The sequence below is a fragment of the Esox lucius genome, chromosome 24, assembly GCF_011004845.1.
Source record: "Esox lucius isolate fEsoLuc1 chromosome 24, fEsoLuc1.pri, whole genome shotgun sequence".
NCBI lineage: Eukaryota > Metazoa > Chordata > Actinopteri > Esociformes > Esocidae > Esox > Esox lucius.
In genome coordinates this window covers 23179467-23195502 of record NC_047592.1, presented here as the reverse complement: position 1 = coordinate 23195502, position 16036 = coordinate 23179467, and the positions used below count along the sequence as shown (strand labels likewise).

Genomic DNA, 16036 nt, shown 5'->3' with positions numbered 1-16036 from the left:
AGGGGAGGGGAAGCTGATCCCAGATCTGTACAGACAACCGTTCACTGAGGCTGAGAGCGAGGAGGAGAGGGGAGAGGCAGACGGCGCGCTGCTTGGTCATTAGGTGGAGGGGGAAGGTAGCAGGGAAGGAATGAAGGAAAACAGGAAGGAGGGAAACATGACATGATGAAATGATGACGGGGATAGTCCCACTACCTCCTGTATTCTGGTCTCACAGGGTAGTTTTATAGGTGGAAATTCAAAACAAAATACATTTCTTTAAATAGCATAACTAAATGTACTGAATACATTTATTAAAACAATCTGAGGTGAATACAGCTGTAAAATCATTCCTATAACCTATACGCTATATTTATTAATAAAATGAACAGCATATTTTGATTTCCATTTCTCCATGTAAGAAGGAAATGTGTCATCCGTGGCACGTCATATTGTGATATCCTCATCCAAAGTCCCATCTCCATTGACAACAACAACAGGACATATAATGAGTGGTGATTGGTTGTTCCAGTTGTCCTTTATATCGGGGTTAAACAAAGGAAACATCCTCTCAGCAAAGTGGTACCCAGTAAAAGAGTAAATATGCGAGCTGTCCGTTACATTAAAAAACGACACCATCCCCTCCTCGTAGTCCACGAAGATCCCAATCCTCCACGGTTTCACCCTTAGGGGGAGTAAGACGGACTGTCTGTCACATGCTCTGTACTCGCTTCCTCTCCTCAAACATATCGTCCAGTAGCCGTCCTCCGGGCTCAGCGTCACCACGCCCTTCCTGTTAATGGACTCTCTGACCACGCCCAGGTCCCAAGACGTCTTGTCACCGACCTGGACCAATTGACAAAGCAACACACCAAAAACGAGTCAAGTGGCTTCCCCTATACATAAGGGCCCAATAGAATTACACTATAGACGTAGTGTTACCAGCTGCATGAAGGAAAACCAGAACTGACTCCAGCACTTTGGTTGTTATGTTGCCCCACAGATGTTTCGGTGTCAGTGGATTGTCATCAGATAAAAACGGATATTTCCCCCTCTTATTGACGGACTCTACACACAACACGGACTCTACACACAACACGGACTCTACACACAACACGGACTCTACACACAACACAGACTCTACACACAACACGGACTCTACACACAACACGGACTCTACACACAACACGGACTCTACACACAACACAGACTCTACACAACACAGACTCTACACAACACAGACTCTACACACAACGCGGACTCTACACACAACACAGACTCTACTCAACACAGACTCTACACACAACACGGACTCTACACACAACACAGACTCTACACAACACGGACTCTACACACAACACGGACTCTACACACAACACAGACTCTACACAACACAGACTCTACACACAACACGGACTCTACACACAACACGGACTCTACACAACACAGACTCTACACACAACACGGACTCTACACACAACACGGACTCTACACACAACACAGACTCTACACAACACAGACCCTACACACAACACGGACTCTACACACAACACAGACTCTACACAACACAGACTCTACACAACACAGACTCTACACACAACACAGACTCTACACACAACACAGACTCTACACAACACAGACTCTACACACGCACACAAAATTGCACTCCGACAAAGACACATACATTCACAGTCACCATTCCGCTACTACCCCTACCTATATGTAAATGATCCCCCATACATTGAGTCTGCCCTGGTACCTCCTCTTATTGTGATGTTATGGTTATTCAAATCACATACATAGTCAATATACTGTGTTTTCTACCATTTCATGTTTTATTTCCTTCTCCCTTCCATTTTGTAATGCTACATTATTAGAAAAAGGTAAAAAAAAAAAAGTAACACTTCACTGCAGGTTAATGCCTGTTTCTGACAAATAAAATAGTATTTGGGTTTTGATTGACTTGGAGATTCTTCTCTGCTGTGATGGTTAAACCCACCTCGACCTCCCAGTAGCACCTCCCGGTTGAGAAGCCTTCCCTGGCGAGGACACAGGGCGCGGTGTTGAAGCGCTGGGGATCGTCTGGGAGGCTCTGCTCAGTGTCCCCGTCCCAGACCTGTTTACCATCCTCAGACAGGACCAGCCATGGATTGGCAGTGTCTGGGTTCAGAGATACATCAACTGGTAGGAGACATGAGACAAAAAACATGTTTTGGGGCTTTTGATAGTGTTATAATTAAATTGGACGCTTAGTAAGTACTGTACAGTTATGGCGCATGCTTTAAAGTCTTTTAATAGTATTTTTGCAGTAGTAGAAGAAGTGTTCTGACACTGAATTTGAAAAGCAAAGGAGTTGAGAAAGATTCAATTCTTAAAAATGTTTCAACATGCTTAAAAAAAAAGCAGTTGATGCAATTCTTCAAATACCTATATATTTAGAGAAGTCTAATATACGGTTAGGTCTGGAAATATTTTGACACATATTTCATAATTCTGGCTCTGTACACCATCACAATGGATTTGAAATTAAACAACCGAGACGCAATTGAAGTGCAGACTTTCAGCTTTAATTCAAGTGGTTGAAAATATCATATTAAATGTTCAGGAATTGCAACCATTTTCGTACACAGTCCCCTTATTTCAGGGGCTCAAATGTAATTGGAAAAATTAACAAAATCATGAATAAAATGTTCATTTTTAATAATTTGTCGAGAATCCTTTGCAGGCAATGACAGCTTGAAGTCTGGAAGGCATGGACATCACCAAATGCTGGGTTTCCTCCTTTGGGATGCTTTCCCAGGCCTATACTGCAGCTGTCTTCATTTGTTGTTTGTTCGTGGGTCTTTCTGCCTTAAGTTTTGTCTTCAGCAAGTGAAATGCATGCTTGATCTAGCTGAGATCAGGTTATTGATCTGGTCATTGCAGAATATTACACTTCTTTGCCTTAAAAATGTCTTGCTTTCGTAGTATGTGTTGGGTCATTGTCCATCTGTAAAGTGAAGCACCGTCCTATTAACTTTGCTGAATTTTGCTGAAGCAGACAATATATCCCTATTCACTTCAGAATTCATCCGGCTGCTTCTGTCTTCTGTCACATCATCAATGAACACTAGTGACCCAGTGCCATTGGAAGCCATTCATGCCCATGCCATCACACTGCCTCCACTGTGTTTTACAGATTATGTGTTATGCTTCATATAATGAGCCGTTCTAAGCCTTCTCCATACTTTTTTCTTCCCATCATTCTGGTGCAGGTTGATCTTAGTTTCATCTGTCCAAAGAATGCTGTTCCAGAACTGGGCTGGCTTTTTTAGATGTTTTTTTTGTCTTATCTGGGCTTTTTTATTCTTGAGGCTTATGAATGGTTTGCACCTTGTGGTGAACCCTCTGTATTTGCTCTCAGGAAGTCTTCTCTTTGTGGTAGACTTGGATAATGATATGCCTACCTCCTGGAGAGTGTTTTTCACTTGGCTGGATTTTGTGAAGGGGTTTTTCTTTACCATGGATGGGATCCTAAAATCATCCACCACTGTTGTCTTTTGTGGACATCCAGGCCTTTTTGTGTTGCAGAGCTCACCAGTGCGTTCTTTTTTTCTCAGGTTTACAACAACAGCTTCCAAATGCAAATGCCACACCTTTTACCTGCTTAATTGATGAAGAAATAATGAAGGAATAGCCCACACCTCTCCATGAAACAGCTTTTAAGTCAATTGTCCAATAACGTTTGGTCCCGTGAAAAAGAGGGGACTACATATTAAAGAGCTGTAAACCCTTCCTCCAGTTTGGATGTGAATAACTTCAAATTGAAGCTGGGAGACTGCACTTTAAGCCCATTTTCATTATTCAACTGTAACTTGAATATATTTTGGTAAACAGCCAAGATAAGAAAATGTGTGTCAGTGTCCAATTATTGAATAATATACAAAATATTCTGCTTCTTCTTGGTCTATACTTCACAAAGTTGGATTTGAAATCCAACAAATCATAATGTTAAAGTATGGATTCTCACCTTTTTATGTCAAGGTATTTGGTTTCACTACTAAGAAATGACAACAGTGTTTATCCCCCCTACTTCAGGTTCCGTCACATAATTTGTCCTGGCAAAAGAACAATGTCAATGTCTACTTGGATTCTAGGCCTTGAGTTTGCTTTGGATTCTACTATTGGTGTCTGTCAAAATAATACAAAGAGGTGTAAATAAAAGTCAAGTAGGCCATTGTGAGTAGGGAAAATCTGAGGAAGATCTATCAGATATCTTTTAGCTTTCCAAAGACAAAAGTTAGAAACATTGCACTGGTGATCTCAGAAATCCCAAATGGCTTGACAGGACTCCACAGTAGATGACCTAACTAAATCAGAATACTCCACAAGCTGCCAATTCTGATGGAAAGCTAGTCGAACCATAAGGGGTTCATGTACTGTATGTGCTGATTTGTACTGTAGCACTCTCTTTTAATAAACGTGCAATTCTGTGGTTATATGTGGTATGATAACAATTATACTTATAGATTATGCATGTATGAACAATTTAATACACATCCAGTCCTGAACAAAAGGTTTAAAATGACTACATTTTTTAAAATGTACAGTTTCTGTGTACTTCAACTTTCATATGATTCCGTTAGATTTTTAAACCAAAAGCTAAAAAAGGTAAAACAGCAAAGGATTTCTTAAAATAATTCAAATCAAGGCCAAAAACAAGTTTACCTGCGTATTCCTGCACCTTCTCATGTTCTGTAAGATTTAGAGAATAACACAAAAATCATGAGTCATGAAAGTCTATCAATTGACGTTAGTCATTTAGAATTTTTATGTCAGCATAACAGATGAAGATGACCTTTAATCGACAGCTGGTGCACAGCCATCCTCATGATCTCCTCCAGGTGGGATGTAGCACTCCTCACAATCCCCAAGCACAGGTCACTGTGAATACTGATCTCAGACCAGTCCTTGGTGAGTGCAGGGCTGCGCAGGGATGGCAAGCTCTGGCACATGAAAGAGTTGTGTGTTCTTTTGATGGACCAATACTGCATGGTCATGTCTTTCAGCCAGTTTATATATTCAAATAGACTACAGAAAGAGAGACACTGACCTGTAGGAGATGGAGGTGGTCCTCTGTGTGTGAGAGCTGCTCCAGCTCAGAGTGTCTCCTCCTCAGCTCGTTGATTTCCTGCTCCAGGTCTTTAATGAGCCCTTCAGCTCGCCTCTCTGCTGCTTTCTGCTTCTCCTCGATCACCTTGATCAGCTCAGCCTGGCTTCTCTCAATAGAGCGCACCAGAGATGTGAAAACTTGAACTCCTTCCTCTATCTCTTTCTTTGAAGTTATCTGATTAAATGAAAAGCATTTTAAAAGACAGCTTGGCCAACAGTCCTGTGGTAGAATGCCAAATTAAAGACAAGCAAACTGTACTCTATACTGTTTTAAAATTGGCTGAAAACAAGAAAATACAACAGAAAAAAGTTAGATTCTGTTGTCCCAATTAAACTGTACTGACTACAGAAGATTATTGAAGATGCTTTACTTAAGGACTTACTCTGTTGAGTTTGACTGAATGTTTGATCTCTTCCAACTTCTTTTGTCTGAAATGGATCATCTTCTGAACCTCTGCTCCGGTTTTCTTAATCTGAACCTATAACCAATAATCAAAACTAGAATTGGAACTATAAATGGAATCCAAATCTGGAACCAGCTACAATCAGAAAAAATATTACAGCCCTTCTAGCATGTGGATATAAATTTGTAAAAAAGCTACAAAATATTGAAATAACAAAGCAGATTGGTCAAAAAGAGGAAACATGACCTTCTTGACCGTACTCTCTCTCTCCGCTGGAACAGTGTCGTGAGCCCCGTGGTCCGTCTCTGTGCAGAGAACACACACACATCTCTGGTCACTCCTACAGAACAGCTCCAGGAGTCTCCCGTGCTTCTCACACATCCTGTCCTCCAGGTTCCCCACAGGATCGATCAGCTTGTGTCTCTTAAGCGACGCCACTCTCTGATGAGGCTCCAGGTGAGTCTCACAGTAAGAAGTCAGACACACCAGGCAGGACTTCAGGGCCTTTTGTCCAGTGCACACGTCACAAGCCACGCCTCCGGATTGGATCGTTGGTTCCCCTTCTAGGGTCCCTCTTTTTGCTCTGATCTTTTCAGATATTTCTTTAGCGAAGGAGTTCTCTAGGAAATCCGGGCGTCCTGCAAACATCCTCTGACATTTGGGACAGTGGCACAGGACACTGCTATCCCAATATCCCTTAATACAAGCCACGCAGAAACTGTGTCCGCATGGAATGGAGACTGGAACTGTGAACAGATCCCGACAGATAGAGCACTGGAACTGCTCTTCAGACAGGAGTCCGCTGGGAGAAGCCATGTATTCTGCTGGAAAAGAGAAGACGAAAAACTGTTGTAGAGAGGCAACCCTCTGAAATGAGGGTTAAATTAAACAAGAAAACTCCCTAATGAAAATGTAAAATATCTAGAAAGTATTAGAATAATATATACAACACAGTGTATACAGGTTAAGCAAACTCATTTATCGCTTAGAAGCATGTAGCTGCTGTAACGACAAACTGTGATGTTAAATTTCAGCCAAAGGGTGTATTCAGTAGTGCACACCGTAGTAAAAACGTTTGCTGCAGAACCTGTTGTTTCTTATTGAACAAGTTTAGATTAGTTGGGATCATTTACTTCCTACTGAATACAGCCCGGGTGCCTTATCAGTTCCCTATGAGACACCCTGCGATCAAAGTCCATACCGGCGTGTGACTCATACTCAGAGCTATGGGAAACTAGAGTCCTGTGGTAGCTAATCTAGTGTTACATCAAAGGCGATTGGGTACAAAACTGCATAGTGGAGAATCTCTCATATTGTACATATTGTAAACTTATTTGAGTGTGTATGTGGAATATGTATGTGAACTTCCCTTTAGAATACCTACTTACTCTCAATTTCACCACTGAGCTACATTCCCTTTAAAAATACTATTATACTGGTACACATTTAGATAATGTATTAATGACTTATGATATGATTATTAACATATTACATATAATTATTTTCACATATCACCTTTGAGTTACTCAGCCAATGTTGTGAACTTCCATCCTTGCAATGCAGTAGCTTAAATGTTATTTTCCACTTCCAATAGTCCATTTGATGTGGAATGGCAGTATAGTTTACAATCCAGTCGGTACATTGTGAATTACAGCACTTTAATATGTTCCCCCCTCTTTTTCAAGGGACCAGAAGTAATTGGACAATTGACTCAAAAGCTGTTTAATGGACAGGTGTGGGCTATTCCTTTGTTTTTGATTTTGGAGTTGATTTCAGGTGGGGCATTCGCATTTGGAAGCTGTTGCTGTGAACCCACAACATGCGATCAAAGGAGCTGTCAATGCAAGTGAAACAGGCCAACCTTAAAATAAAAAGATGGACAATGACCCAAAAGATACTGTGAAAGCCATCCGTGAGTTTTTGAAGGTAAAGAAGTGGAATATTCTGGAATGGCTGAGTCAATAACCTGATCTGAACTCTATCGAGCATGCACTCACTTGCTGGAGACAAAACTTAAGGCAGAAAGACCCACGAACAAACAACAACTAAAGACAGCTGCATTAATGGCCTAGCAAAGCATCACAAAGGAGGAAACCCAGCGTTTGGTAATGTTCATGCATTCCAGACTTCAAACAATCATTGCCTGCAAAGGATTCTCAAAAAAGTATTAAAAATGAAAATTTTATTTGTGATTTTGTTAATTTGTCCAATTACATTTGGGTCCTGAAATAAGTGGACTTTTTATGAGAATGGTTACAACTCCTAAACATTTTACATTTTTGTTTAACCCCTTGAATTAAAGCTGAAAGTCTGCACTTCAATTGTATCTCGGTTGGTTAATTTCAAATCCATTGTGGTGGGGTTCAGAGCCAAAATAATGACAATTGTGTCAGTGTCCAAATATTTCCAGACCTAACTGTATATATATATTTATATAATCTCTCTCCCTCTCATATATAATATGTATTAAAATATATACATATATTTATTTATTTCTAATCATTATTCTTTGCATTTGCTAAAATAAGAACATAAAACATGCTTTCAACTACAATTAATTATCTTCATAATGAATTAAACACATTCATTTGTAACCATTCAATGCTAAAAGCATTTCAATTATGGCTTTTATTTTGAAAAGAGAAATTTGTGTTAGTGCTGCCGTTTCACCTATCCTGTAGAATAGACAAAATCAGCTAACATTGTGAACAAGTATAAAATGTTCATCCAATTAAATGATGAGGTGGCATTGCCACTCTAGGTGGTTATTAGTGAGAGGTTGGGTTATACGGGCCGATTTCCCCTCACAAGTACCAGACTGGCATCAACTCAGAAAGTACTGGCTCCCTTCATGAAATGAAGCAACAGTGAATGCCAAACATGATGAACAATGACATAGGGCTCATAAGGGAAATACTTTTTATTGCAACAGGGTAATTTCTCAAAAACAAAACATTTTATTGAGTACTATGACTTTGCTGGTATGTGGACTCAGTGTTTGTGTCCTGAGAAAAAACGTCACATTATGTTAAGACAATGGAACTGAATGGAAGAGTACAGTAGATAAGATGCTTATCATTGGGACTCAAGTTTGATTGAGTGACAGATCTCACCTCACTCGCAGTGCCTAGGTGTCTCTTAATACAGGCCATGTAGAAACTGTGGCTACATGGAGTGGACACTGGCACTGGGTACAAATCCAGACAGAAATCTTTTGCGAGAAGCCATAGCTTCAGGTAGAATAGAGATAATTGAAAGCCACATCTGTTTCTTTTCTGTGAAGCCCTAGTGGCTCATCAGTTCTATGTGAACATATGAGAGCTGGCCAGTCATTTCAAACCGTCACAGGACTATTACTCAGAGCCAAGGAGAACCAGTGTCCTGTGAGAGCTTACACAATGTTTTAAACGAAAGACACTAGTATAGCTGATTCTTTCTTGCCTCAGTCATTCTGTACGGTTACTTATTTGGTTCTGTGCGGCTTATGTGCTGTCACTCACCTAGACAGACAGGAGGTTGACCTCAACGGCAGATTTAGTTCAATTGGTTACGTTTGTCCATGAAATGCAGGTAACATCTAGCCCCTCCTCCTTCTACAATACTGTGTGTCTGATGTGTCTGACGCTCTGTAATTTAACAGATAACTAGGCTGTCTGTGTTTTCTCTCCATTTTCCTGTTCCTCCACCGGAATCTTATTTCTGAACAGCTCTTAATCGCAGTGTAAAGTCCCCTTGCAACCCTCTTCGGATCAGCTCCTCATGCAGCTGGAAAAACACGCGTTGGTTAGTTACTATTCATTATAACCTTCATTTGTTAATTATACGCTCTTACACTCATCATGCTCCATCCTGTCCTTGACCTCAACGCCGTTCCTTATTCAACATCAATCTAATAATATTCCCCAAGCCATCTTTCCCCTTTCCCCACGTTTATGGTATTCCGTTGTTCAAGATAACGCCTTTGTAGAACTCACTTGGTGCACGTGAGTGTAAAGCATGGTAATCTGTATATTGAGGAAAAACCCAGTAACTCTCACCTGCTTCAACATCTGATCGCTGATCTCTGATTCAGTTAGCTCTGTTGTTGCGGTGACTTGTACAGCCATTACAACCACATATCCTGTGGAGCAAAGGTAAAACATTGTCATACTGTTTTAAGATTGATATGACAAGTCTCCCATCACTAGATTTTAGGGGCACTTACTAGGCTGTTCAGTGGGCAGTGGAGTAGTTTCCATGTGTTGAGAGATTAGCTTTGTAGTTGTTGGTTGCTCAGTATTTGCGTGTGTAGTCGTTTTAGTGTTAGGGGCGGTGGTTGTTGTAGTAAAATCTGAGGTTGTGCTTCTTCTATGAGGAGCTACGGTTGTAGTTTTTGTCAGTAATGCGGTTGTCATTGTTTGAGTAGCTGTGGTTGTAATGGGCGTAGGTGTAGTTGTTTTTGGGATTGCTGTGATTGATGTGACAGAATCTCTTCTTGATGTGGAAGAATCTGTTGTCGTTCTGGGGACGCCAGTTGTTGAAGCATGTGTTCTGGGCAAAACTGAAATTCCAACCACATTCCTTGATAAAGTTAGTGCAATTTAACAAATCATACAAAACTGTTGTTTCAAACTATTTACACTATTAAAATATAACTGAAAGACGGACAGACAGTTACAAGAAATGGCTTCATGAAGTTTATTTCCTGGAGCAAAACCAGCTATTGAAGGTAAGAGTGTATTTACTTTTTTGTAGCATGAAAGTGCATTTCTGTTGGTTTCTGATGAACAAATAGTTTGAAATGTTTTATGTTTTTGTATGATGTGTTGAATTAGGTTACCATCATAAATCAATGTGGTTGGAATTTCACTCAAATATCATGAACAAATACATAATTTACAATACTACACACTATGGAGTCGTTTTTTTATTCATATAAAATAATAATTATCCACCCCTTCTGAGATAACACTTGTGCAATCACATTTGGCAGTAATTATATCTTTTGGGGTAGATCGCTATTAACTTTTCCCCCCTAGATTTGACAAATCTTTACAAAACTATTCAAACGTGTCAAGTTCTCTTCAAGCCACACATTTCTGCTTTAGTTTGGTTATCAGACTGGGCCAATCAGGGACTTTTACCTTTTTCATTACCATATGCTTTGTTTCATTGTATATCTTGGAAGTTAAACTCCTGTCCCAGTTTCTTTTTCTTTCTTACTGAGGTAAGGTTTATTACTGAGGCAGGTTTTCCTCAAGTACTATCCTGTACATTGCTCCATTCATTGTCCCTTCTATTCTGATAACTGACCTAGTCCATGATGAAGAGAGAAATACACATAGCATGATTCTGCCACCACCGTGCTTTACAGTACTGATGTTGTTTGAGCGATGTTCCATGCCGGACAACGCAACTTTCTCCCACATGACTACAGAGTGTCTGGCGTACTTCAAACGGGATTTAAGGCTGCATGCCCCCTACCACACTTGGTGTCATTTAAAAGATGACTGGTTACACTTGACAAAATGTAGAATTTATATTAAATAGTATCTCAGTTTTATATTTTAAATATATCATCTTATTTTACAAGTATGAATAGAATAGAGTATGGTGTGTAGTTTAGTGTATTTTTGGTTATATACTACACATATATATACAGACCACATACATGGTTATAAAACAATTGCTGATTTTCTTGTGGCTACAGAGTATATATCACAAATGTCCACCCAGGTAACAGTGTCTATAAGTCTTTCATTGACTCAAGGATCCTCTCACAGTCTCCAGATTCAGTACAGTTACACCACTGCACAGGTGGAAATGTATTATATACAGTAACTGATAATAACTAGGACACTATTTCCTTTCCATAAAACAGTGTAATAAATGCAATTTTTATCAGATTTTTATCTGTTCAACATTTTTGTAGTGACATTAGCCAACAAATCTAATAAACGCAACATTATATGTTATATTTTTTATAAAATTCTATTCACAGCCCTAGTTGTTCCAAGCCAACATGCTGAAGCCCTTCATTGTTAAACTAAATAAGATTGTTGAACATGATATTTGTTATGAGATTATTTCATTTGGGACATTTGAGGCTATTAATCAACTAATTATACTGTATTTCTGATCCAAAAACAAAACATTTAGATGGTCTCTCTAATGATGAACCACCCACCTAACATCTGGCTGAACTTCACTATGAAAAGTCTAACTCAACATAAGCTTAAAATTGTATAGCTATTTTTTAACCTTAACAATCACAAAACAGGATAAATATACTGACCTGTAAAAAGTATGATGAGAAACACCCAAAGTCCCATGGTTGTAGTGGTATTTCCTCTGTACATGGGAAAGAACAAACAAATAAAATAATATTAATTAAAATTATGCGTTAACAGTTTACAGTACACCACACGTGGCTTATACAGTACATCTTAAAAGTGCATTTCACCATAGCACAACTATTTAATGTACAAAACCTAATAATAGCAATGACACGTTTGTGTCACTAAAACCAACAAAAAACAAGATCCCCAGAACACAATCTAGAACAAGCTTTGAATTTTGCAGTAGAACTATTTTCTCTGTATTGATCTTTTCATAAAATACCACAGTGTTGCCCTACCATTTACACACTTGATTAACATAATCAACATATCATCAAGTCTTTCATTTGAGTGCTAGGGCAAAAACCAAAATGTGCACCCCTTGGGGTCCCCAGGCCCAGGATTGAGAAACACTGTATTTTAGAGACAAATACCTATCAGGGCTAAATCCAGTTCCTGGAAAAAAAAAACCTGGAGGTTTTCTTTCCAACTCCAGTTGTGACTAACCTGATACTTTATGTAATTTAACCACATAAGTTAATTTGTAAGGATAAGAATAAAAAGTAGCAATTTTTAAATTCTATTAGCCTCATGTAAAGCCATTACCACAGACTAAAGAATTGGGAATTTGAATGGGAAGCTGATTCTCCGATGTAAGATTTCCCATACACTGTGTTTCAGAGAGTGTATTGATAGATGAGACCTTTTTGCAGAAGGCATAGTCTCAGCAGGTTTTCATTTTGCCGTTTTCTTTCTTTAGAACGTATTTTATTAAGTCCAAATAAGACAAAATGCCATCCCAGTGCATAACTCCCATCCCCCTTGTCAGTCTGGGATCTAACCCAGGATGAGCCAGCTGACAAATCCCTGCAAAACAAATTGTTTCATACACTGTCTATCAGTGCCTGGCTTTAGCCTTTTGGGGGCCCTAAGCGAAATTAATTTCTCCCCTATTGATCGAGGGCTCCCAAAGCAGTCGGGGGCCCTAAGCGACCCGCTTATGTTGCTTATGCCTGAAGCCGGCCCTGCAGTGCCCATACACCGCCGCTGAACTGGTTGGAGCACATTCATGGTTTTCTAAATGTGAAGGCGGCAGGTGGACTTGTTCATTCTGCCGAACCACAATGGTGGTATTTTTATAGTCTAGGTGAGGGAGCTGTTGAGGATGAGAGGGCGATTGGTGATTGTTGAACATTAATGTAAAGAACAGTACATTTCCCAATGCTAAAGACATCTACATTTTTCTAACTGTCCTCTCTTTAGCATTTTTGTTGATCAAGTGAGCAATGGAGTGAGACAAATAAATAATGATGTAGGCCTAACAAATTCAACATGTTACTATAACAAGTACACTATACTTACATCAAGTTTTTAGCGAAAACCAAAGGCTGGGCAAAATGTGGGCGTCCTCTCTGAACAATCTGAAAGTGGTATGACTTGGAAAGAGGTTTCCAAGTCAGTCAACAAAAAAGCTATTACATTTTTACATTTTCAAATGTTTATTAAAATAATTCAACACTTTTTTTGGGTAAAAAACAAAGGATGTGCAACACTTGCTCTCTGAACAATTAGAAATTGGTTTGAGGTTTCTAAGTCATTCAACAAAAAAGCAATTCAGTTTTGACATTTTCAAATGTTTATGAAAATAATTCAACACTTTTTTGGGTAAAAAACAGGCTGTGCAACATTTGCTCTCTGAACAATCTGGAAGTGAATTGGGGTTTCTAAGCCACATCGTTAAAATGCTATTGAATAAATAACTTATTGTCGTTTATTGTCGGTCCTCATCCATAAGCAGACCGCTGTATACAGCTCTGGAAAAAATTAAGAGACCACTCCTAATCTTTCTTAAATCAGCATCTCTACATGTATAGCAGCCATTCTATGGCAGCCAACTATTCAGCATGAAAAACGAGTTTGAGTGAGGAAAAGAAAGGTTCAATTATGGCTTTACTGGCAGAGGGATTCAGTGAGCCTCAGGTTGCTTCCATCTTGAAAATTTCAAAGATGGTGGTTCATAAGAACGAGGTCAGCAACAGACTTAGGGGACAACAAAGCTACAGACTGGCAGAGGGCAAAAAACTACTGTCCACTGACCAAGATGACTGTCAACTCATTCTAATGTCACTCAACAACCGTAGGATGACATCAAGTGACCTACAAAAAGAATGGCAAATAGCAGCTGGGGTGAAGTGCACGGAGAGGACGGTTCCAAACAGGCTCTTAGGGGCAGGGCTGAAGTCGTGCAAAGCTAGAAAAAAGCCCTTCATCAATGAGAAGCAAAGAAGAGCCAGGCTGAAGTTTGCAAAAGACCTAAGGATTGGACCATAGAGGGATGGAGTAAGGTCTTCTCTGATGAGTCAAATTTTCAGCTTTGCCCAACACCTCATCAACTAATGGTTAGAGATGGAGACCTGGAGAGGCCTACAAGCCACAGTGTCTCGCACCCACTGTGACATTTGGTGTAGGATCTGTGATGATCTGGGGATGCTTCAGCAAGGCTGGAATCGGGCAGAATTGTCTTTGTGAAAGACGCATGAATCAAGCCAAGTACAAGGTTATCCTGGAAGAAAACCTGCTTCCTTCTGCTCTGACAATGTTCCCCCACTCTGAGAATTGTTTTCTCCAGCAGGACAATGCTCCATGCCACACAGCCAGTCAATCAAGGTGTGGAAGGAGGACCACCAGATCAAGACCCTGTCATGGCCAGCTCAACCTCCAGACCTGAGTCATCAAAGTCGAGCTACTTGAATTGTTGTGCCAGGAGTGGCATAAAGTCACCCAACAGTAATGTGACAGACTGGTAGAGAGCATGCCAAGACACATGGAAGCTGTGATTAAAAGTTTTCTTTGCATGATTTGTGGTCTGACAACAATGTATCTTTTTTTGGTTATTTTGGCAGTTGTTATTTTCTACAAATAAATACTCTAAATGACAATATTTCTATTTGGAATATGGGAGTAATGTTGTCAGTAGTTTATAGAATAAAATAAACTGTTCATTCTACTCGCCCATATAACTATGAATAGTAAAACCAGAGAAACTGATAATTTTGCAGTGGTCTCTTTTCCAGATCTGTATGTCCTTCGATACACCAGGTTTTTTTGTGTGGCTGAGTCCGGGAAAACAGGACCTGAAGTCGGGTTTTGAATATCCAATATCAAACCAATTTAACCTCGGTCTCCTTATATGGTTACACTTAATAATCGAAAATTAACCGTACAACAGTAAAGTTAACACAATACATGGAATTGCACATACAAAAATATTAATTATTATTCTTCTGGAGTCATAACAGTTATTTATTAAGAACTTCAGAATAGAGAATCATAATCCGTTCTTTTTCATAAATGTACTCTCAATTACAATGTTACTGTCAACCAATCTTTGGATGGATTATGAAATTGACTTGTAGCCTACCTATTGGCCTTGCTGTACCAAATTGACAGTACTTGTCGGTGAAAGAAAATTTTTGTAGCATATGTTCCGGCAAGACAGCACTTATTTGTGGACTTGTGAGTTTTGTTAAAATGTTAATCAGTTGCAATAAAGAAAGTGCAAACCAACCAAATCGTTTAAATATTATTAAATATCTTAAAATGAATGTTTCTTACCACGTTAGGTCATCACATGCTCAAATAGCTATTTTATGTCTCTGCAAAAAACTACGTTGGTCTTCCTGGGAGCAGCATACATCGAACTGTTAAGCTTTACTTCGGAAGTTCTGCATGCGTGCTTTATTTCCACGGGCTGATAATTAGTCTGATAATCTATACAAGAGATACCCGACTTTCCCGTAATTCAGGTTTCTTTTCAGCAGTATCACAATAGGGTCAACGCTGTATCGTGAATATGATCCCTCACATAGGCCATAATGCAAGAGATTACCTGGTCTTTTTAAGAATGATACTGCACAATCTCGCGCGCCGTACTGCTTTTATGAAATGCTTGCTGCCAACATATTCAAACAAAATAACACACTAACACACAAGTTTATAGACAGCCTATGCGTTCCTTAAAATTGAGTAGTTAACAAATAGGCTTGTTTTTTTATTGTGGGCAAACGAACGTTAATCGAGTCGGCGTCTCTCCGATGATTTTCTCGTTTATTTTATTTACAGGAATACTAATTCTTGTAAATAAATATATATAGCTGAAAATGTACATTCAGCAATTGTGTTGGT

General features: G+C 39.4%; 1 protein-coding gene and 1 long non-coding RNA gene across 2 annotated transcripts; both read right to left on the bottom strand.

Moving 5' to 3' along the window:
- Positions 1 to 276: 276 nt before the first annotated feature.
- On the bottom strand, positions 277 to 6538 carry LOC105027188 (probable E3 ubiquitin-protein ligase TRIML1). The gene is made up of 7 exons (XM_010899149.3): positions 5781 to 6538; positions 5514 to 5609; positions 5072 to 5305; positions 4817 to 4964; positions 4687 to 4713; positions 1979 to 2160; positions 277 to 825 (listed from the first exon to the last, which is right to left on the bottom strand). The coding sequence occupies exons 1-7, from the start codon at positions 6348 to 6350 to the stop codon at positions 427 to 429; spliced, it is 1656 nt and encodes a 551-aa protein (XP_010897451.2). The 5' UTR covers positions 6351 to 6538; the 3' UTR covers positions 277 to 426.
- Positions 6539 to 8480: 1942 nt separating this feature from the next.
- Positions 8481 to 15681, bottom strand: LOC109615068. Its single transcript, XR_002196096.2, has 6 exons — positions 15467 to 15681; positions 13214 to 13287; positions 11809 to 11864; positions 9739 to 10074; positions 9572 to 9654; positions 8481 to 9299 (listed from the first exon to the last, which is right to left on the bottom strand). It is a non-coding gene; the product is annotated as an uncharacterized LOC109615068 (long non-coding RNA).
- Positions 15682 to 16036: the final 355 nt, after the last annotated feature.